At 47.0% G+C, this 24,495-nt stretch overlaps 1 protein-coding gene across 1 annotated transcript in view; it reads left to right on the top strand.

Moving 5' to 3' along the window:
* The window catches only part of PPM1H (protein phosphatase, Mg2+/Mn2+ dependent 1H), a 273,912-nt gene that overhangs the window by 210,838 nt on the left and 38,579 nt on the right, over window positions 1-24,495 (top strand). Inside the window, exon 7 of the mRNA XM_047787110.1 lies at window positions 21,230-21,293. Within this exon, the coding sequence (XP_047643066.1) occupies window positions 21,230-21,293 (64 nt within the window). The remainder of the gene's footprint in view (window positions 1-21,229; window positions 21,294-24,495) is intronic.

Raw genomic sequence — 24,495 nt, 5'->3', positions numbered from 1 at the left:
CCCCACAGCACTGGGCTCCTTACCAACAATCCAAACATTTCCTGGGGAGAAACTCGCTGGGGGCAGCCATGGTCTGGACCTGCTGGGTGGAGTTTCACAAATATCGTCGGTTCAGCCTCTTGTTCTTTATTGCTCTTTTCGATGCCTTCTGACAGCGTGTTCAGGCAGGCTGACAGGGAAGTGGATAAGCAGATTGAGAAACGCCGCGGAATGCTTTATGAAGCCAGCTCCAGAGCTGTACCCGCATTTAATATAAATTGATTTATTGAATCAAGCACAGAAGCCCTGCTACAGAAACCCCAGGCTTTATCCTCTGGAGGACCACCTAATAAAGCAGCCCCAACTGACACTCCTCATTAGCTTTTCCACTGATCCCCGGGCAGTTTTTAAAGGGACAGTGTCCCTCCTTTGGGCTGAATTTATATGTTGGCCATGCCTGTGGGTCTAATTAGCTCAGCATTATTAGTCTGACTTGGAAAGCCTGCAGTTTCTAACAACCTGACTTTTGAGTTTTAAAGAGTAATTGGAAAATTCAAACCTTGTCCTCATCCCTCTTCTTGATTTTAATCACTTTTAACCCAGTCTTTGGAAATTTGTCTGCAGATGTCCCTGCCTCTCGTCTTTGGGGCGCAGAAGGATTGCCCCGGCCCGCGTTGGTGCAAATCCCGACGTCACAGTTGAGCCATAGACTTCACCAAGGAGGCTTCTTATACTCACCGGAGAAATAGCACATTTTAATTTTGTAATTACTTCACAAGAAAGCAGGCCGTTCTCGAGTTAAACCTGGGATTCATTTCCTCCCAGCAACTTGTATTTTCATAATTTAATGATTGCGGGCCACCTTGGCTGCAGTCTGATTGCTGAAAGCAATATGTAAGTCTGACTTTGCCGACAGAGGAGGGACTTGGATGGCATTTTAGAAAATGTTAGCCCCAAACTTCAGCAGATTGTCCAAGCTGGAAATGGGCTGGGACAGAGATTAGGTGCCTGAAAAGGCCTTGAGTTCCAAGCCCCTGCGGGGTCCAGTGCTGAAGGCGGGGTGGGTCAGCCTTACGATGGCAGGGGCCGCTCCCGGGCTCCTGGAGCCACGATGATGAATGGTTATTTTCGATGTGCATGTTCTGCATCTTTTCAAGATTTGCAGCTCTAAGCTGCAGGAGCAGCAGGGAAGAAAGCCGGTCCTGCTGTGGGTAGCACATCTCCCGACAGTGATAAATGACTCGATGCTCCCCTCCTTCCTCCCCGCCGCTCTGCCCATGAGGGCAGTGGCGGCTCTGAGGTCTTTACAGATGGTTGGAAACCCAGACAGACAGGCGTTGTCAGGCCACGGGGAGGAGAAAGAAAAGAGATGCCCAGCCGGCTTGCTCCCTATTGATCATCTGCTCACCCTTTACCAACTCACACGCCTCCCTCTTGATGCCGAGTAGAAATGTATTGTTCCTAAAGTAGCCAAACTACTTCTAAGGCTTTCTCTCCCCCTCAGACCCTTTGAACAGCCGAAGCCCTTGTCTGTACCCCTTCTTCTCCTCCTAAGCTGTGTATCTCTCCCGCCTCTCCGCAGTGAGCGGCGTTTGGGGTTGTACAGTTCATGGAGGGAGGTGACTTAGCTCGCAGTCACCTGGGGAACTTATAAGATGTCAAGCACTTGCCCACATCGCTGTTAAAATAGCCAGTGCCCTTTTCAGCAAGGAACCCCAGGGGACACTTGTGTTTATATTCGAAAAACCTTAATTGTACAACTGTGGCATATTAGACATTGAGTTGAAGTGAAGAACAAGGGATGTGGAGCCTGGCGACTGCCTGGTTGGGTCCCCAGGTGTGGCTGGGACAAATCGTGTTACCGCCCTCTGCCTCAGTTTCCCCACCGGTAAATGGGGCTAATGACAGAACCTAATCATCAAATGGCATGTGGTAGTGTGGTCAAGTGCATTGGACAAAGGCTGGCAAGTAGTGTCTGCTATGTGTGTCTGATAATATGATCACTAGACAGAGAGTAGAGGGGTCAGCAAGATCTGATCCTTGCCTCAGGAAGTGTACAGCCTAAGTCTATGTGTCAAGATGCTCGTTTCTTGATTGTAAGGAGAGGCTAGAAACCTAAAAGAAAAAGGAAGGCAGTTGAGAGAAGCAGGACACTGAAGTAGGGTCAGGGTGTGCTGGCTACTCCCAGTGGGCAGGTCTGTCGCACTGCCACTGTGCCCAGTGAGCGTAGATGAGGTGGGGCCATAATTGATGAGAAGAGGACTCCCCTCTGTTACTCCTCTGTCACTGGGGGTTGCTGAGGTGGGCGTTTGTTAATTTTATTTAATTTTATTATTATTTATTTGTCTATTTATTTATTTATTTATTTTTGGCTGCTCCTCCAGCATGGAAGTTCCTTGGCCAGGAATCAAACCTGTGCCACGGCAGTGACAACACCAAATCCTTAACCCGCTGTATCACAAGAGAACTCCTGGGTTTTCTTTCTTCCTTCCTTCCTTCCTTCCTTCTTTCTTTCTTTCTTTCTTTCTTTCTTTCTTTCTTTCTTTCTTTCTTTCTTTCTTTCTTTCTTTCTTTCTTTCTTTCTTTCTTTCTTTCTTTCTTTCTTTTAAATCCATGCACAGACTTTACATCTGCCTCCGTGCTGGACTTTTTGAGGCACCCCTGCACCTTTCTGAGCCACAGCCAAGGAGCTGGGTTACCAAGCCCCTCAGTGGCCAAACCATGTCCTCAGGTAGGAAGGACCTTATCGGGTAAGGCTGTGTTCACCTCATAGTGATAGTCAGACGGCCCAGGGGCTGGCTTTCTGGAAACTGGTCAGACAATACCATTTTTCCTCTAAGTCTATTTTTACTTCTCAGGAGTGAAGGAGGTATCGATCTCTTGGAATCTGTGCATCAATAACAAGCAAGACAGAACCGGAAAGGCCCTATGGCTTTTGGAAGAGGGAGTGTTGGTTTTGAGGAGGGGAGACTGGGGCTGGGGAAGCCTCAGTGGAGACGGTTGTGTTTGAACCAAAGGTCTGAAACAGGAGCGGAGTTCCAGGCGGGTGGAGGGCAGAAGAGAAGGGCATTCTGAGCAGAGAGCAGAGTACAAGGAGAAGCCCAGAGGCATGAGAATAAGTCGTGTGTTCTTGGGATGTGGGAGCTGGAGGTAATATTCAAAATATTTTGACAGTCAACACAGAGGAATAGGCTCCATCTGGGTCCTAGAAGCCCCCCCACTGTGCCAGGCATTAATTCGTTATTTACCACATCCCGGGGATTCCAGGGGAGGATCAGAGCAGCAGATGGGGGTGGGGGGTTGGGACAGTCATTATTTGCCAGCCAGTACGGGAGTATGTCACTGTTTTCAGCCTCCGCGCTTACTGGTATGTGTCAGCTGGATAACATTCCCGCTGGTAGCCGAACGTAAGTTAGGCGAACTCTGAATGCCATGCTAAGGATGGCAGTAACTAACATTATTGTATTTTCCCACCCTTGAGAGCTCTGCACCTTTATAAAATGACACACAGGAGGACAGGAATATAGAGTTAACAGTATATTTAGGAGGACATATGGTCCAATCCTCAGCCTATTTATAAGATCCTGTTTTTAAGGAAATTCCAGAGAAGTGAGCGCTACAAACTCTACCACATGTCCAGGTACTTTACAAGCCTGCCAAAGAAACATTTTCCTGTGTCCAACCTTCACTCCTCGGGAGTTAAAAAAATTTCACTCTTACCAGAGATAACGTTTTTTGTTTATCCTGCCACCCCTTCTCTACCCACCCTGTTTTGGGTAAGAAATCAGCAGTGCTGGTTTCAAGCTGACGGTCCCATGAAGCGGCTAACCCTCCATGGCCTGGAGCCCTCTTCCTCAGAAGCTGCTTGGGTCTTGGTTTTAAACCTCTGGGTTCTGGGCTCCCCCCAGGGATCCACATAGGAGAGTTGGAGCACCCCACCCTGAACGTTCTCGTCCTCCTTTCCTGTTCCTCTGACCTCACACACGTCAATCCAAGACTTATTCAGAGCAAGGGTAAGGTCTTAGGTCTACGCCTCGCTGAAGAGCTGAACATGCATCTTTCTGGAAGAACTAGAAATGCTGGTAACACATCCGCTTCTTGTCCTTCACCTTGTTGCTCTGGCAAAGACAGTGATACTCTGCCAGTTCTAGCTTCAGACTCCACTAGGATCAAATCGGACTCGGCAGTCTCCCAGGGTAAATCCGATGCAGGTTGAAACAGTCCCTGACGATGGAAATCCTGTGAAATTGGATTGTTATGACCATTATATAACTACAGATGTGACACATTCATTTAAGTAATAATAAAATAAAATAAAACAGTCCCTGGCCCAGTGGTGTTTACAGTCAAGTGTAGGACAGACCCATGTCCAAACTGGCAGAGGGATGTTTACTGACAGTGAAGCTTTTTCATCTCGGATGGTTATTGAAACATCCCAGAGTTCCTGAAGCTCTGGAATCTTTTTTTTTTTTCTGAAGCCTCACAGGTGATTCCTGTGTATCTTTAAGATTTGACCTTGGGCGGCCCCAGTTATTCTGGGTATGAGCAGCAGCCTTCAGAAATGATTAACAAGCCCTGGGCAGACTGAGCTCTTCAGTAGGTTTGTGACTCCAGTTCCCTGTTTATCTTCCTGCTGGTGCTTGGGAACCTCTTTGTCCACCTGCGCGGACCAAAGACTGTGTTCAGGAGGAGGCTGTGGATGGGAGCTGCAGGGGAAGGTGAGCCCTTTGGTGCCAACGGTGGGTCCTAGTTGAGCTGAGCCTTTCTTTTTCCTGACTGATGTTTGTGCCCATAACCTGGATAATCCAGGCCTCAGGCAGGATCAGGAGACCTTTCTGCCAGGGTATCTACCTTGCTGGTTTCTCTTTCCTGTTCATCCTGGGTAAATGGTGCTCCCTGCCCAAATTTTCCTGATCCTTCTGGGTGGCCTCGGATCACTCTGTGAACAATAGCGTATTGAAGTGTGGAGATTTAAGATCTCTCAATTTACAATCAATAGAACAACTTGAGAGCCAGACTTCAGGTTAAACCTAATTCCGCAGCGACCTTGACCATCCACCGTATTCAGGAGAAGAGGCACCCTGAGAAGGTGATATGTTTAAACTTCTGTGCAAACCTGGAGAAGGGGTGGACTGTAAAATGTTTTATCATATGCTCTGGGGGTGAAAGTTAGTCATTAGGCATTCCTGTTGCGTATCATGCCGTTTTAGGTATTCACACAGATTCACAGCTTTTTTAGGATGGTTCAGAGCACAGTGCACTTTGAAGCAGACCTGCAGGTGAGCCTAATCTCTGTTGTTTCCTAGTTGGGTGACCTCCATTTTCTTGTATAATGAAGTTATTGTTAATACCTGTCTTACAAAGCTGTTCTAAGAATTACTCAAGTTTGAAAAATACAAGTGCTTAGAGTGAAGCGAGTTCAGCACAAATGGTGGCGGTATTCGAATTCTGTCTTAGGAGTGAGGTGATGGCAGAAACTTTTGGCAGTTGCTGCCTTTGCAGTATGCCATCTAAAGCAGTAGAGCCAGCCCCCCTGGTGAGGAGCCCAGAGTGAGAGTGCTATGTCCATTCCCCCCCACCCCCCCACTAAGATTGATGCCCATAGCCTGAGGCTTGTGTTTCTTACCCTGGGGCTCAAGTAATGTGGAGGTGAGCAGAGGATTCCAAAAGAGAAGAGTCAGCCACAGAATAAGCATCTCATTCACCTGCAGATGTGGAGGTGGGGGAGAGATACTTTTGTACATTGAAATAAATATCGATTATGTGTTTACGTTTGCAAAATTCTCATGGCTTTTTAAGAGAGAATGGAAGACTTGAAAAAGTGTTGTGGTTACTTTGAGATGCTTGAGCTCTGCACAGTGTAATGGTACCCATCCAAGGGCACCTGAATGGAAGTATTGAAAGGATGTAGCATGGGCTACTGTCCCAAAGTGTAAGTGCTTCTTCCAGGGGATTCCTTAGGACTTAGTGCTCCGGGATACAGATATTCAGGTGAGCAAAGAGAGAAGCTTTGTAACACAGGACCACACAGCCAGACTGGAGGAACTGATCTCTGCAGCAAAACCCTCTTTGTAGCACACAATTTGCTATTTTTTTGCCCACCATTCATGGATATGGGGTCAACTTTGGTTACTTTTGTACATATTGACTCGGTCTCATGAAACATAAAAGCCAATGTCAATGAAATTCATGTGTGTTTCAGAATGAATGGTCCCCAGGGAAGCAGAAATCGTTCCATATTTGTGTGCTCATCAAACAAGGATCTCTGACTCATACCTATGGGAGAGCTAAATGTTATTGATTAGAATATGAAGCTCTTCCAGCCAAGTGCTAATGCACACCAAGTGGATACTGAGTCAGAAATAATGTCCAAATCTGAAATTTTCTTAAAAGTCATCCAGACGGTTCTGTTTTGAAATATTGGTTCTGTTTTACATGTGTTACATGATTGATGATATTTGCAAGAGACAGATTCAAAGCATGTTGTTCTGCGCGAATCCTTTACCGCTGCTAACTTTGGGCCCATGTACCTGTGCTCATGCCTAGCACCTGGTAGGGTAGTCAGTAAATATTCAGGAAGGAACCTCTTAGAAACCTGCTGCTCTTGTCTGCTCAAAGCCTGAGCTCCTGATTTGAAATTACTTGGAGCAGCTATCCAAATTCCTCTTTCCACATTTCCAACTGTGAGGAGGGACCCATTTGGGGGTTGTGAAATCAATTTGGCATATGGAGATGAGTATTTTAAACAAATTAATTAGTATGGGAAAAAATATATCAAAGTGGCTATCACATGGTGGAGGTAAATACTATTTTTTTTTTTTTTTTTGGTCTTTTTAGGGCTGCATCCATGGCACATGGAGGTTCCCAGGCTAGGGGTCTAATCGGAGCTGTAGCCACTGGCCTACACCAGAGCCACAGCAACGCTGGATCTGAGCCGCATCTGCAACCTACACCACAGCTCATGGCAATGCCAGATCCTTAACCCACCGAGGGAGGCCAGGGATGGAACCTGCGTCTTCATGGATGTGAGTCAGGTTCGTTGACCTCTGAGCCACAGCGGGAACTCCCAATACTGACTTTTGAGGTGTAATTGGGTGTACACTGAGTTAACAAGGTGGAATGTGTCTTTGTAAGTCATAAAGTGTGAAATCTCTGCTGTCACCCAGTGGACGCTCCCACGGAGTATGGACCTGTGACGGGAAAGCAAGCCCCATTGCCTCGCGCCATCAGCCACAGGCCTGGTGGTAGAAAGAGGCATGTTTAGACCAAAAGAGAGGCACAGTTACCACTCACAGAACTCCAGGCAGGATCTGGTTCAGGCGTAGTGACGGCAGATGGGGAGAGGTAGGCATTTTCCTAGGATTGGTGGGTGGGCCCTACTAAGCAGGTGAGTTTCCTCAAGGGCAGCTGCAGTGTCAAGAATGTAGCTTGGGTCCCACTATGGAAAAGGTTTTCCTGCAGAGAAGGCTGAAGGGAGACCCCCTTCATTTGTTTCTCTCATCCCAGCCAACCATGTACAAGCTGGGCTGCACAGCACCTGTCAGCTCTCTTCAATTATATCACCAAGTATTAATCACAGGCTCACCATTCAAGCATGCTGCCTGTGCCTGCATCCAGACTGTTGTGTTAGTACCAGCACATCAACTCGTATGTAGCTCAGGGCCTGCAGGCTTCAACTCATTTAAACAACCGTCCAAGGACCAAAAGGAGAAAATAAGGTAGCATTTGTAGAGTCGTGGCCTCACAGGAGGACTTTCCTAGGAATCATGTAATCAGGATACCCATTGACAACAACCCCTAGCACGTAAATCCAGGGACCTAAGGCATCGAAATATGACCCCATCCCTCAAAACTTAGATTACAAATACTGCTTATACAGTGGCAAGCCTGTAGCCAGAAACATCATAAAGGACCCTCCTAACCTCCTCCAGAGTACCCGCTAGGTACGGGATGTTTCTCAGGCCTCTGCAACTTACCCTGGGACCCCACAGTACTGCCTCCCTCTCAGCCTTACTCCATGGCCCTGACTCGAGCCTGACCTTATTACATTTGACTCATATTCACCCTCCTGGACATTTTGCCAGCATATTAAGATTTGATTTAAAAACACACTTAAGAAGTTGGCGCGGGGGGTGGATTTCTTAACTGTGAATCTTTAAAAAGGGCCTCTTAGAAAATCTTTAAAAAATAAGAGCAGGAGTTCCCGTCGTGGCGCAGTGGTTAACGAATCTGACTAGGAACCATGAGGTTGCGGGTTCGGTCCCTGGCCTTGCTCAGTGGGTTGACGATCCGGCGTTGCCCTGAGCTGTGGTGTAGGTTGCAGACGCGGCTCGGATCCCGCGTTGCTGTGGCTCTGGTGTAGGCCAGTGGCTACAGCTCCGACTGGACCCCTAGCCTGGGAATCTCCATATGCCGCGGGAGCGGCCCAGGAAATAGCAAAAAGACAAAAAATAATAATAACAATAATAATAAGAGCAATGGGAGTTCCTGTTGTGGCACAGCGGAAACAAATCCAAGTAGGAACCATGAGGTTGTGGGTTTGATCCCTGGCCTCGCTCAGTGGGTTAAGGATCCAGCATTGCCCTGAGCTGTGGTGTAGGTCGCAGATGTGGCTCATATCTGGTGTGGCTGTGGCTGTGGTGTAGGCCAGCAGCTGTAGCTCTGATTAGACCCCTAGCCTGGGAACCTCCATGTGCCTCAGGTATGGTGGTCCTAAATAGCGAAAAAAGAAAAAGAAAATAAATAAATAATAAGAGCAAGACTGACAAAATACCATGATCTTGCGTTGCCTTAAAGGAAGCACCCACATGGATATTCATGTGGTGAGGAGGAGGGTGGCCCGCTTGCTGCACAGCCACCTCCAGGAGCAGGAAGCAGCCTCCACTTACCAAGCTTTGTGGTTAGACTTTGGGCTCGATTCCTTTAGAAACACAGATGGCTGGCAGGAAAAAGGAAGCATGAGGTGATGGCCAATCCTGCCTTGCTTTTTCCAGGAATGTCTGGGGAGGATGGGTGTGGAGAGAGGCGAGTCGGGGGCGGGGGAGCCTCTGTGGAGTCCGTGAATTGCTTAATTGGGGTCATGCCAAGCTCTTAAAAGCTACTCGCTTAGCATTGAGGCTCCAGGCATGTGTCTGTCCCTGACCAGCCAGGCCTGGGCCATGTTTCATCCTGGGCCTCCTGGGGCTCAAACTCCCATTGAGATTTGGTTGTAGGAAGGTGGAAATGGGGACCAGAGACTGAGACACTTTGTCCACCGTCCTCCATCCAAACCTGCCAGCCCTTCTGAAATGCGCCTCTGCAGGCCTGAGACTCAGTCTCTGCTCTGGGCAAAATGAAATTCCTGAGGCTTTGACCTCCCTCCTGGAAGGGCACTGAGTAGCTGAGGGGGGAAATCTCTCCATTTGTGACTGTTTCAGACCAACCCCACAGCGCCCCCTTTAGATTATTAGTGCTGAGCTATCCTGCTGAACCTCCCAGCCTTCACTTTACAGCAGAACCATAAACCTCTCTGGATCAAGTTGCACAAGCACTGGCCTTTGTGCTTTGATATCATTAGCAACAGTAGAAAAGGAAAAAAAAGAAAAGAAAAAGAACCATGAGGTTGCGGGTTCGATCCCTGGCCTTGCTCGGTGGGTTAAGGATCCAAGGGTTGCCATGAGCTGTGGTATAGTTCACAGATGTGGCTTGGATCCCGAGTGGCTGTGGCTCTGGCGTAGGCCGGCAGCTACAGCTCCAATTAGAGCCTTAGCCTGAGAACCTCCATATGCTGCGGGAGCAGCCCTTGAAAAAGGCAAAAAGACAAAAAAAGAAAAGGTATGAATTGTGGTGTCTTGGGGGCTCAGCAGGAGGCAGCTTTCCTGTGGGGGTGTGCTATCTCCCTGCCTTTGGGGACCTGTTCTCTGTACTCTGTCTTTCCAGTGACAGTGACGAGGGAGGTTTCTGAGACCTTAGGGACCACAACTTAGAGTTAAATAGCACCTTAGCCTTCTTCACAAAGGGCTTTCCCAGACATACTTGCATTTAAGCCCTGCAAACTTCCACCAAAAAAAAAAAGGCAGCCCGAGAAACCAGTTCAGTGAGGTGGCAGGACTTTCCCTGTCACACAGCTGGTCCACGTGAGGGCTGAGCTGTGACTTCAGGACCTCTGACTCCCCGCCCACAGTGGGCTCTGCCAGGCGGGGAGAATGCAGGAAGAAGGGCTCCCCGGGGAGCAGAGGCATCCAAGGCCATGCTGAGAGGTGAAGGAGTGGAAGAATGTGATTCCCTGGTGGGTGTCACAGGAGTCACACAAGTGGATGGTCAAGGTTTGGCAGTCCCCAAAAGAAGAGGGGCCATCGCAACCCTCAGAAGGGATTGCATTCTTAAGTGGTTTAGAAGCCCCATTAAAGAAATCAAGGCTGAGGGAAACACTTGGTATTTCTCTCTCTCTCTTTCTCTCTCTCTAGTTAAAAGTCATGGCTTAGGAGAGGAGGGAGAGCATGGGAAGTGATCTACGGGGCTGGCGCCAAAGCTCGAACTGTGGGTCCCTGGCCTGTGGGTTACCAAGTCAGAGTGAGGGCTCTGGCTGGGAATGGAGGAATCCAGCAAAGGCAAGAAAGAACTTCTTAAGTAGGAGACTTGCCCTCACAAGTAGACTTTAGCCTGAATTCATATGGAAGAAGAAAATTGTCCAGGTAGCACCATATACCCTAGAGAACCTCTGCAACAAAAGCTACCATTCTGGGGGTGATGACTAGGAATGATCAAGAGAAAGTGACAAGCAAGAGGATCATAAATGCCATTTTTTGTAACTATGACTAGCAACCTAAATGTCCATTGACAGGAGTGGATAAAGAAGATGTGGTACATATATACAGAGGAATATTATTCACCCATAAACAAGAATGAAATAATGTCATTTGCAACAACATGGATGGATCTAGAGATTATACTCAGTGAAGTTAGTAAAACAGAGACAAATATCATATGACAGCACTTATATGTGACATCTAATAAAAAATGATACAGGAGTTCCCTTTGTGGCTCAACAGTTAACACACCCGACTAGGATCCATGAGGATGCAGATTCGATCCCTGGCCTCACTCAGTGGGTTAAAGATCTCATGTTGCCATGAGCTATGGTGTGGGTCACAGACACAGCTCTGATCTGGCATTGTTGTGGCTGTGGCATCGGCCTGCAGCTGTAGCTCCAATTGGACCTCTCGCCTGGGAACCTCCATATACCATAGGTGTGGCCCTAAAAAGCAAAAGCAAAAAAAAAAAAAAAAAAAAAAGGAAGAAAGAAAGAAAACTGTTCTCATATGGGAAAGAAATAGATTTAAGAATTTAATTTATAAGATTTAATTTATAAAGCAGAAACAAACTCGCAGATTTCAAAACCAGTCTTGTGGTTACCATAGGTGAAACTGTTGAGGGGAGGGAGGAATTGGGAGGGTGGGAGTAACTTATACACACTACTGTATAAATCTAATGATTTACAGTAACCTACTATACAGCACAGGAAAATCTACTCAGTAGTCTGTAATAATCTATATGGGAAAAAAAGATTAGATGTATTTATATGTATAACTGATTCACTTTGCTGTACACCTGAAACTAATACAACATTCTAAGTCAACTATACTTCAATAAAATTAAAAAAAATTTATGACTACCAATACATATTGGTGATAAAAGGGAACCTAAATTTTTAACATAATGGGCTAAACAAAAATCCAAGGTATCACTGATAGAACTCAGCCTTGAATTTAAGCAACAGAAAAGCTTACTCTAAAGGAAAAATAAAAGGGGAGGCCAAGACTACAGGGTATCTTTAGGGGGCAGCTCATGTCTAAGGAGGAGGTGGCAGCCTTCCTTCATTTATTCCTCCGTTTAGCCAGTGTCTACTTTACCTCCTGTGAGCCTGCACCGTTGTCGATACGTGTGAATAAAACAAAGTTCCTGCCTTCACGGAGCTAATGTTCCAGAGGAGAGGCGGAATATAAACACGTAAATTAATAAATAAGGTTGTTTCAGATTGTGCCACACGAGTGCCATGAAGGGCCGAGGCAGGAGCAGGGAACGCCGTGCTTGTGGATGAGGGTCGGAAAAGGTGCTGAGTGATGCACAGGCTCCAGATCTGCAAGGACGCAGAGCAAGAGCAGCCCGGGCAGAGGGAAGGACGAGGCTCTGGGGCAGGTTAAGAAACAGTAAGAAAGCTAGTGTTCTGAGCACGCGGCAGAGTGTGAAGGATGTCAGGACACTGTCAAAAATCAGACCCTGGAGGGCCTCAGCATTGGATAGTATTTTAAAATGATAGAAAGCCAGTGCAAACTTCTAAATTAAGGAGTGATGGCTGTGGGTGAAAAGAGAAATGGTTGTGGGAGATGTGCTCGCAGGCCTCTCAGCCAGTCTGAAAGCACAAGCAAAGGTCTTTCTGATAAACATTACAAAACTGAAACAGACAAGACCTGTTCATAATGGCCCATCAGAAGGGTGAAAGGACATCGGTGTGGCTGCCGGGGTGTCTCTCGAGTTCACATGTTCAGAGAAGGTGTCTAAAATGTGTCCTCCAAGGAGCAGCACACAGCCAGCTGAGACCCGAGTGGGAAAGGGGCATGCGTGTGAGTGAGCACGGCTGCAGCCAGCACCACTGGGGCTTAGAAAGCAGACACCAAAAACAAGAAGACTCTTTGCTTTTGTTCGGTAAATGCAGAAAGAACAAGAAAATATGTAAGGCCAGAATAAAGCCACTGCCTGGGCTAAGTAGCATTCAGTGATTTGCTCACCTAGTCAAACATTTGTTGGGCATCTATCATATGCCAGGTAGTCTTTTACGTGTCAGCAATACTACAGGTAGCAAAGCAAACATCTCCATCCTTAGAGCTTAAGCAGGCGAGGGGGTGCAAGAGAGGACATAAAGAAAATAAAGAAGTCAAATTCTTAAAATATTCAGGGGCAGTAGACGCCTGGAGAAACATAAAGCAGAGAGGGGGAATAGGAAAGTTGGGGGTGCGGAGTGATTTTTAAAGAAGGTCATTTCATTACTTGGCTTTTATTTTGAGTATGTTGGGAAAGCCATTGGAGGGTTTGAGTAGGGTAATGACGTTATCTGACATTTTAAAATAATGACTCTGGTTGCTCTGAGAATAGAGGTAAAGGACAAAACTGAACAGTTTGCAACACCTTCACGGCCGTCACCCTGCCAGTGGCACCATCCTCTCTTGCCTCCATTTTTCCAGGATGGCCTGAGGAGGCCATTGCCGTGCTGTAGGCAGAAGAAGATGATGTGATATGAAAATCCTCAATTCCTATTGTGTTTCCTTCTTACCAGAGGACAGAGAAGATGAGGAGTCAGATAGTGTGAGAAAAAGAATGTGTGTATATATATGTGCATGTGCGTATGACTGGGTCACTATGCTCTACAGCAGAAATTGGCACAACATTGTACGTCAACTATAATTTAAGAAAAAAAAAAAGGAAAGAGAAAAAAAAGGTGAGGCATTCTCGTCCGTTCGCATGAAAAACATCTTAAGCATTTGCCACAAATGGAGGCTGGGTCAAGAAATAAGTGTAGCCAGAAGGTAGTCACTTCGAAGGGGGGGGGGGAGTTGCGCGTGGAGAGGACACCTAGCCTGAGAGCCACCGAGAAGGACTGCAGGGGAGGTGGCTCAGAGTTCGAGTCTCAGAGAAGAGGATGCTCTCGATGCCGTCCTCGCGACCAGGTGCTGAGGGCGAGCAGTGAAGAAGGTCCTCAGGCAGTAGGTAGGGGTTGTGAGGTCAGGATTCCAGAAGCACCATCAAAGCAGATAAAGTTGCTGAGCACAAAAGCAAAGGAAGGAGCAGGGAAGCAATCGATAAACCTGAACTGAAGTCCTCAGGGAAGGTGGGAGACTGTCCTGAGAGGCGAGGGAGGGGGTGTGCAAGAGCCTCGGGCTGGAAGGGGGGCAATCGATGCCCCTTTCTTGCCTTCGGAGTAAGAGCAGTTTGACAGATCAGCATCCACTGGTGGTGACATCATCTGGGAGACAACTTGGATTTGCTAATAGGTCGAGCCCAATTGCAGTCTCCACCTTTTTGAGAAGGTGTCTAGGCTGGTTGATCGTGCTCAGAGTGTACGTGGATGTAGTTTGACTTTGTAAGAAGGTCGATGGACTCTTAGTCTTTAGACAAGGGGGAGAAACACTGTGTGGACAGTAGCTCAGTTCAGTTGCTTCATAGATGGCATGAAAGCTATACCCCAAAAGTCTAAATTCATGAGGACCGTGCCTCTCTGGGTCAGTGATGTCAGGCCTTCTAAACCCTGCATTTCACCCCCGCCCCACCCTCTCATTTAAACATGAATATCTCATTGCCCTCCACCACTGAGTTTATCACCTGTGCCTTTCCACCAGAGGACGTGGTTTTGCAAGTACTTTCATCCGCTTGGCTTCAAGAAATGTTGATATACCCTTTCTCTGGTTAGCTTGGCGTAGAGGAAGGTCTCTAATGGCTTGATTCTGCTTAGCCTTTTTTTTTTTTCACTGACCTGGATGAAGACAGCAGAGCTGGTTATCCAATTTAATGTGACATGGCATAGAAAGAGAGCCGATTTTTTGGATGAAAGGGTATGAATTCATATGTCTCTCGGTGGATTGGAGCAATGGTCTGAAACTAGCAAGATACACTTAATAAGGACAATGGAGTTTTCCATCCAGAGTGAAATATTCATGAGAGTGTAAACCAGAGGAAGATCATGGGTCAAGAAACCTTCTCAGGACTTTTTTCTTGTGGATTGACTGGGTTTTGTTTGGTTAGGATTTTGTTTGTCTTCACTTGTCATTTCAATACATGACCTTAAATCGCAGGCACGCATACCTGCACGTAACACCAATATAAGCTGCAGTGATTTTTAAAAGAACGAGGTCTACATCAAAGCAGCAATCATTTCATTCTTTTATAGACCACATCTTAAGTGTTTGCAGTTCTGAGTGCCCTTCTCTGAGGACAGTGACAAGCTAGAAGGCCCCCAGAGGCCCCTCCCATAGCATTTGGTGCTCAGTTAATAAATATTGGTTGAATGGATGGTGACTTCAGTGCTTGGGATGGTGCCTCAGGTCCTGTGAAGGAAGGATGATACTAAGAAAGAGGAAGCTTTCAGACAGCTCTCTTCAAGTATTTGCAGAGCTCTCAAGCAGAAGAGGGATTAGATTTATTTCATGTTTTTTTCCAGAAGCCAGACCCCGCACACCAGTGGGTGACTGCTTGGGTCAATTTAAGAAAGAATTTCCCAGGGCTCTTCTCCAGCAGTGCCATAAAAGCTCCTGGGACAAGGACTGTCTTCCTCAGCCCATTGGTTGACAGAGGCCAGCACCAGGCTAGGGTGTGCAGGAGGGATCTGGGGTACAGATGACTTAGTGGCCTTCCAGTCTCTTCCAGAGCTGAGCTTTTCCTTCTAGTAGGTCCAGATCAATGGTGCCTTGTCTTTTCAGCTTTGCAGAATCAACACTGCAAGGGAAACTATTACACATACTTTAAAAAAGGTTTACTGGAAACTGCTGAGGATACTGCCTGGAGTTGGGGAAAGCCCTGTAATTAATTGAGCCCCCTTTAAGTCTTGCATTTTTTTTTTCTCATCTCATCCTTTTGTCAATTGGCCTCATGAATATTTTTCATAAAAGGAGTTCCTGTTGTGGCTCAGCAGGTTAAGAACCCAACATAGTGTCTGTGAGGATGTGGGTTCGATTCCTGGCCTCACTCACTGTGGTAAGGGTCCAGCTTTGCTGCAAGCTGCAGCATAGGTTATGGATGCAGCTCAGATCCAGTGTTGATATAGCTGTGGCATAGGCCTCTAGCTGCAGTTCCAATTCAACCCCTAGCTCGGGAACTTCCATATGCCATAGGGGCAGCCCTAAAATAAATAAATAAATAAATAAATAAATAAATAAATAAATAAATAATTTTCCTAAAGGAACTGACCCCAAGTAAGAGTTAATCTAAAAATCTTTCCTAAGCCTTTCAGTTTTGCTTTCTTATAACAAGTAATTATTTGAATATGATCTCTGGTCAGTTATATTATTATAAAACTAGGAAGTAATCTGTTTTGAAATTTTTATTTTTTTGCTTTTTATTTATTTATATATTTATTTATTTTTAGGGCCACACCCAAGGCATATGGAGGTTCCCAGGCTAGGGGTCGAATCGGAGCTACAGCTGCTGGCCTGCACCACAGCCACAGCCACTCGGGGTCCAAGCCACGTCTGTGACCTACAGAACAGCTCACGGCAACTCCAGATCCTTAACCCAATGAGCGAGGCCAGGGATTGAACCTGCAACCTCATGGTTCCTAGTCCGATTCATTTCTGCTGAGCCACAACAAGAACTCCTGGAGGTTTTGTTTTGTTTGTTTGTTTTTTTAAGTTGAATCAAGATTTCAGAAACCATAGGATCTGATGTGAAGGAATAGACTCTATCTATTAATCTTAGGTCCCAGGACGTCCACATCTTGGAGCTCTCAGGCTTCCACCCTTTCTCCTTATCCGCTCAACCTCCCCCATCTGAGAAGAACAGAAGCCCAGGACTAGTTGGAAGCGTGTAGATTCAAGCCCACAGCCTAGACCTGGGCTGTGATGTCATGTGAGCAGCAGAAGCTGCGGAGGCCCTTTAACCTGCGGGATGGGTGAGGGAGGCCGGCTGTCTAGAGGAGGTTGCATGGCTGCAGGTGAAACACCCTGAGCAGCAGCAGCAGCAGGTCAAGAACACAGACTGTGGCTTCCCCGACTTCCCTCTGCCCTTCCCTGTAGACTGTGTGGGAGGACAACTGCTGGTTTTGTCCCTTCATGGTCACCTTTTGCTCTTTTTTCTCACACAGAAAATCCCCCTTCCTTTTTTGCCCAAAGCCCCCCATCATCAGATGCCTGCTTTTCATCCGCTGAGAGGTGGACAATAAGGGTCTCATTGGAGACTCCGCACTTAGAATGAGAAATCATCAGAGCTGAGTCCAGACATCACATTTCTTTGGTGCGTTTTCTGGGGCTGTCTGAGTTTAGCTTTAGGGCCACTAACATGGAATTTGATCTTGGGAGAGTAACTTAACCTCCCTGAGTCTCAGTCTCCTCATCTGGAAGACAGGACATTGCAGGGTCTTTGGGAGATTTTAGACTCGGTGCACAAACACCCAGCCCGTGTCTGGCCTGGAAAGATGTTCAGTAGGTCATAGCTGCAGCCACTGTCAGTAGCTGTCATTCATTCACACCATCTTTAATCATGTTACCAGTTGTAACTCTTGAGTATTTTTTTTTGTCTTTTTTTTTTATGTCCTTTTAGGGCCATACCCGTGGCATATGGAGGTTCCCAGGCGAGGGGTCTAAACGGAGCTGTTGCCACTGGCCTACACCACAGTAACGCCAGATCCAAGCCGCGTCTGCGACCAACACCACAGCTCATGGCAACACTGGATCCTTAACCCACTGAGCAAGGCCAGGGATCGAACCTGCAACCTCATGGTTCCTAGTCGGATTCATTTCCACTGTGCCATGATGGGAACTCTGAGTATTTTATTTTTTTAATGGTGAGTGACAAAATTATTTTTTATTAAAGTATAGTTGATTTACACTGTTGTGCCAATTTCTGCTGTACAGCAAAGTGATCCAAATATATGTGTGTGTATATATATATAGGTATATGTATATTTTTACATTCATTTATTCATATTATCTTCCATCATGTTCTATCCCAAGAGATTGGATATAGTTCCCTGCACTGTACATATTTTATTCTTTTTTTTTTTTTTTGCTTTTTAGGGCTGCACCCGTGGCATATGGATGTTCCTAGGCTAGGGGTCTAATCAGAGCTACAACTGCCGGCCTATACCACAGTCACAGCAATGCCAGATCCTTAACCCACTGAGTGAGGCCAGGGATTGAACCCACAACCTCATGGTTCCTAGTCAGATTCACTTCCGCTGCGCCACAACAGGAACTCCCATATTTCATTCTCTTTATTATTCAAAACTTTAACTGTTGAGGGAAGTCTGCCTCCCTTCACGTGATGAACCGTGCTTAGGACTCTGTGAGACTAAGGAGAGGAGGATGCTGTACTTTATTTATAATTATTCACTCTGGTCATTTGCTGGTGAGGTAGGAGGGCAGGCTCATATCTGATTGAAAACCAACAAGGTCAGGAACACAATAAACCTTCCTTTCCCAGAGTTGGCTTTTCTATTTCGAATTGGGTTGTTGTTCTTAAAGACAAAGAAATGGAAGCTAAACTATAATGTCAGAATTTGCAGTGGTTCTTTTCCAAGGTGAGTTTTTGCCCTTCAGAGCTGTGGTGACACGGACTGCACTCTCCTGAAATACTCTGCCCTGAGAGAATTTGATTAGTTGGGCTTGAGGTGGAGTCAGAGGACCATTTTCTTGCTGTCTTTTCAAGCTTGTTAAGCATGCTTTTAGCCTGTCTCCACTGACCTCTAGGTAACTTCTAGTCATTGATTCCAGCGCTGCTGCCGTCTGCCTCCCGTGTCATCTCAGACTCCTGTGTCTGGATCTCCAGGTCCCAGCCTCTGCCTAGGGACCATCCACACTTGTCTTCCACTCTGTCTGAACCTGTCTTCTTTTTATTTTTTTTCTTTTTAGGGCCTTACCTGCAGCATATGCAGATTCCCAGGCTAGGGGTCGAATCGGAGCTATAGCTGCTGGCCTACACCACAGCCACAGCAACGCGGGATCTGAGCCACGTCTGCAACCTACACCACAGCTCAGGGCAATGCCAGATCCCTGATCAAGGCCAGGGATCGAACTGCAACCTCATGGTTCCTAGATGGATTTATTTCCACTGCGCCACAGTGGGACCTCCTGAACCTATCGTCTTACTCTCCACACGTCCTCCCTTCTGTCCCCAAGCCCTCCTTGTGCCTGATTCACAGCGTTTCCCAGACCCTTTCCCCTCTCCCTTGAGCCATGTAGTCTGTCATCTTTAGGGTCAAGCGGACGAGATTTGTCAACTGATTTTGAATGTTAGCCCGTGATTTTGCTCCATAGCAGTGGTTCTCAGTGGCTGCACACTGGAATCCCTTGGAAGCTTTTGAAAAATTCCTGGTGCCTGGGTCCCCTCCCCAGAGGTTCAAATTTAATTGCTCTGAGATGTGACCTGGGCATCCAGATTTTTAAAGTCTTCCCAGGCGTTACGCAGCCAAGATTGAGAACCACTGGTCTACAAACTCATTCAGTCCCCAGGCTGAGTGTACTCTAATGATAGCTCTGTTTGTACCCGAACAACCTGTATATCACAGTGTTTTGCGTAGTTCATGTGAGAATAGAAACATCAAGTAGCGATGTCCACTTTGTGTTAATTGGGTAGATTTGAGGGAATGAAATAGTACGGCTCCCTTTTTTTTGAAAAATTTAATTCACAGTACACCTCTTGGCTCACTGGACAGCAGCAACAACTGACTTTCTTTCTTTCTCTTTTTTTTTTGGTCTGTGCCCACAACACATGGAAATTTCCAGGAGAGGGATTGAACCTGCACCACAGCAGTGACCTAACCTGCTGCAGTGACAACACTGGATCCTTAACCCACTCGGCCACTAGGGAATTCCAGCTTTCATTACACTCTCAGAATGTGTCAGGCACTTCTGAGCTCATAACATTCACCACTGCATTTTAATCCTCACAACAAGCCTATGAATGAGCCCTACTTTTTGCCCTCTCTGAGTAACAAGAATCCTGGAGTTCCCTAGTGGCCCAGCAGTTAAGGAGCTGGCATTGTCACTGCTACGGCTCAGGTCACTGTTGCAGCATGGGTTCGATCCCTGGCCCAGGAATCTCCACATACCATGGGTACAGCCAAAAAAATAAATAAGCCGAGGAGGGTATTAAAATAAATTTAAACAAAATGAAACAAATCAAGCACCCTGAGGTCCAGAGAGGCTTGTCCTCTCACCCAGGGCTGCACAGAAAGCAGTGCTAAACTTGAGCCTTGGGCACATCGTATGCCAAAACTTCACTGTTCCTCCACCCCCAGCAAAGAACAACTTAACCAAATAACTTCCGGGAAGATAAGGATGTGCCTGCTGTAGCTTTGGAGTTGAAGTCTTTTTCAGTTGGGTTGCATTCTTCCATATATCAAGCGCCTCCATGAATTTGATGTTAGATTCACTCCCAAGCTGCCTAGGTATATCCAAGGCCAGGAGATCATGTCCCAAATTAATTTCTTTCATGCATTCAGGAGACATTATTTTAGAAAAGCATCTTGTTTCTAGCCTCTAACCTAGCACAACTTACCCCAACTTTCCTTAGTCTTCCTAATACTTCTCTGGGGAACTGAATAGGCAATGCTACCCCCATTTTACAGAAAGGAGCACTGATGTGCTAAGTATTAACTATCTACTGCATATTAGTAATAGCTGCCACTAATTGAGCACTTACTATGTGCCAGGTTCTGTGCCAAGCTCTTTATATCCTGTCTGGTAATCCTCACTTTACAGATGAGGAAACGGAGACCCAAAAAGGGGAGCTGCTTGTCCAGGGTAATACAGCTGGTAACTAGGTGCCATGTTTGTTTGCTCATTTATTTTTTTAACTTCCTTATGAGGAAAATTGCAAGACGTGGCCTTCGTTTGCTCTCCCACCATAGCCTGGCCAGCCTCTGCTGTGCGTGCAGTGGCGTCTGAACAACCATGGCTGGAATAAGCCATTGAAGCATAACCTGGATTTTCTTTCTGTGTGTCGAATGGCCATTTAAGAGTGATCATGAAACAAAGGATTTTCTGCCAGCCTTGAATATCATACTGAGGTCAAGCAGGCTATAAATATTCCTTCTCCAGCCATCCCAGTATGAGGCTGCTTTGGCGTAAACAGCCCCTGAAGGTGAGAACTGGCTCTCAGGGCAGTTTCACCCTCCATCCATCTCAGCGCTGCTGTTTCTCACAGTTTCAGATTAATGACTAGAACTCCGCCGCTGCTGCTGGAGTGCTTCTTTATTGCCACAAACACTAAATGCTTAGGACAGAAACCTGTCGCCCCTTCTCGCTAATTGTGACCGTGCCAGCTCATTCTCTCTTCCAGCATGTAAAGCCTTGGTATTTTCTGGTTTGTTAAAATATGTACACACACACACATACACACTCACACAATTCTGTAGGGAGAATAACTCCTTATACAGAACTAGCTTGGCAGTGTGGTGAGCAGATGGAGTCTCAGGGAAAATAAAGTACCTGGAGGCCTATGTCAGGGCAGCAGGTCACTAATTGAGTGCAAACCTCTCTTTTTAATGTTGTTTATCCCCCTACAGGGCATACAAAACCATTGAGGATGATGACTTGAAGTTTCCCCTTATATACGGAGAAGGCAAGAAGGTAGGCACCGCTCTCAGGCTGTCTCTGCGGAGCACATGGCAATCTGTGTGTTCCACTCAGCATCTCATGATTTCATAGCCTTGACAACTGGAAAGAATATCCCCTCCATCATCCTTCAGGCCTCCTGTCTTGAGGGTCCAAGGAGGGGCACGGTTGGGGGGTGGGGGTGGTGAGCACAAGGGACTCAAGTCAGTTTTGTGAAAATGACAGTCCCCCCCTCCCGCCATCCTGTTCTCAACCCATTTGAATAACTTTTTACAGCATTTAAACACAGCCACTTTCACATCCATCATCTCATTGTGCATCTGACAACAAGCCACGAGGCAGGCAGAGCTCACTGTCTTAAATCCATTTGGTAGAGGAGGCAGCTGGGACTCCGAGGTCAAAGCCGTTCAGAGTCCCACGGCTGGTGAGGGCTGGTACCAGGTGTGGCAGCATGCCCTCCACCTCCTTCTAGTGCCCTTTCATTCCTCCCTGGAATGCTCCTCCACGGCAGCTTCTCCACTTGCCCCCTGGAAAGGGGATCCAAAGCTTCACCCCCATTAAACTGGAGGATCCCATGGACCAGGTCCCAGGCGGCGCTAACAAAAACCACCCATCACCAGCCCCCCGGGGCCCCAGTCAGCATCAGTCATTGCTGAGCCGAAGGAAGGCTGTCCATCTTTAAGTGGTCTCTGAGCAGACACCGGAGGGGGTTGCAGTCCTGGAAGACGCTTCGAAGCCATTTCCCAGGAAGAACAGACACCTTCTGAATCATTGCATTCTTCCTTCCGAACACGATTACATTTCAACTAGGCACTGAGAGTTCCAATTAGAAGTGAAAAATGTGGTCACATTAAGAAGAATCTTCCACTGAATTTTTTTTCAGCATTTGATAGCTTTTATCAGGAAGAAGTGACTCATAAGAAAACTGAAGGATGCTTTCATGGGCAGAACGTGTCGGGAGGGCAGCGGGTAGGAAGGGAGAGAGAGCACACAGGGGATAGGTTTGGGGCTCCGTGTAGCCCAGCATTGATTTCATCAGAAGGAGGCATTTCTTGGAGAGAAACGAAGCAGGAATATTTCATCAGTAAAAGCATCTCTCTTCAAACTAACCTGCCCCTCTTCTGGAGATGGATCCTTCTCCCTCCCCTCCCTGGTTGAGAATCACGACAGGGAAGGACTGTGTTCCTGGAAGGATGACGTGTGTCTCTCGGTACAGGGGGCCCATCAACGTGTATCCCTCAGCTCAGCTATCTACGCCTACAGCTGCCATTCTCCGTGGTGCTGAGATTCTCTGTATCACCCTGCTGCTACCCAGTGAGTTCCAGTAAGCTCAGGACCACATCCTGTGGCCTCTGTATCCTTGGACCTGTGTGGCTCAGAACCTGACACGTGGCAGGCCATCAGTAGATGCCTAAATATTTTAAGCTCTTCAGTTGTGTTTGGTACACTCGGTGCAACAGGAAAATGGACAAATGTGTTCTTCGAAGAGGATCAGATATTAGACTGCAAGGAGCAAGTTTTTCCCAGTTCAGCCAAAAAAATACACTTTCCCCGGACATCACGTTTCTCCAGTGCTTCAGTTAATTAGGGCTCGACAGTTCTGTGATACGCATCTGACAAGTTCTGTCATCGTACCTGTTGACCTAGTTAAAAACCACCGTGGCTTCAGTCTGCTCCGGGCATCCTCTCTACCAGAGTGGCCCGCCACCTCTGTCCCAGGACTCCGTGATCTCTTGAGAAAGCCTTAAAACTGCAACACGAGTTCTGCCTAGATCCTTTACAGGGGTTTTCTCTTTCTTCTCCACACATCTGCCCAGAAGTCTCAGGAAACTTCCACTGCCCTTACTTCCCACTTCATTTCTGCCAATGCGTGGAAGGACTTGTGTGGGTAACACCTATATACTTTGTAAACAAGTAGAGTTCTTGCGACTGAAATGCCCACCCGTGCTCTGTCCAGCCAGAGAAGGTGCCCCAGCAGGGAGAAGAGCGGAAGGGCTGCAAGGCACTCAGAACGTTGATGCTTAGAGTTGAACGTGTCTCAGCTCGAGGGGAGCTGGACCAGCCTCCCAGCAGAGCAGTGCCTGAGCAGGGGCCCCAGGCTCACATCCTGTGTCTGCAGCTCAGCCCCTTTGATTCTTGCCTTTAAAAGATGTGTTATGGTTTCATTTCCATTTCACTGTAAACCTGGCCACCTTCTGATGTGAAACCAGCTCCAAAATCCACAGCCTAATAGGGAAAGGAGGACAAAGATCATGGTCCTGTGTTTGATGGTAACATCTTGGCATTTATATGTTTACTCTTATTACCCGAGCATTAGAGGGAGGATTCGAGTTCAGGTCTTTGAACCACGACATTACACCGGATATGGTCTCGATGACGCAGGTGTTAGGCCAATGGGGGCTTCAGTCCCCCCAGCATGACGTTGAGCCCATTTCTCTGCGCTTACCTGTCTTGATGCTGTCCATCCTTCTGCACCAAAATTTGGTGCCACTTCCTCCAGGGAACCTTCTCAGCAGCATTTTTACCTCCTTTGCCCTCATATAATGCATTACGTGTCTTTTTTAGCACGTGGCCATATTCTGTGTATTGTGAATTAGACGTGTACCTCTTAAGTCTCCTTATCAAGTTCCGTTATGGTAGGGACAAGGCCTTAAATACTTGTCCCCCACAGCACAGTGCCTGCACATAGTAGGTGATCAGTAAACGTTTGGGTGAATCAAGTCTGTGCCATCCTAGGGTCTAATGAGGCTGACAGTGTAGGCATTAGTCTCATAGTATTGCTTCCTCACAGCATTTGGAAAACCATTTAGAGAAAGCTGCAGACGGTGTGGTCTCAGCGATGAGGTCTCTGTGCCATTACAGCAAAGTGACATTCTGTTCCTTTCCACCCAGCGGGAATTTGTCAGGATCTTCCTAGCAGGATAGGTTGGAGAGTTGCTAATGGTTTAATTTCTCCAGCCATAAAGGAAAATGTATCGGCCTTGGGAGGGCGGGCTCTGCCTCTGACCGTTTTGCATCTTGTATCACAGCACTAGAGACATAGCTGGTGTTCAGTAAATATTTGAAGAATGGGTACATCGTGGCTGGCTAGCTGGCTGGCTGGATCCTGTTGGATTTGGCTTGAACTGATTTCAGTAGCTATAGACATCATGGATGTATTGTATTTAGTTTATGGGACACCCTTCCCTCCAGCCTCTGCAAAAGAAACCTGGAACAA

The sequence above is a fragment of the Phacochoerus africanus genome, chromosome 7 (assembly GCF_016906955.1).
Source record: "Phacochoerus africanus isolate WHEZ1 chromosome 7, ROS_Pafr_v1, whole genome shotgun sequence".
NCBI classification, from domain to species: Eukaryota; Metazoa; Chordata; class Mammalia; order Artiodactyla; family Suidae; genus Phacochoerus; species Phacochoerus africanus.
The sequence above is the reverse complement of the archived record's forward strand: the minus strand, read 5'-3'. Positions and strand labels throughout refer to the sequence as shown.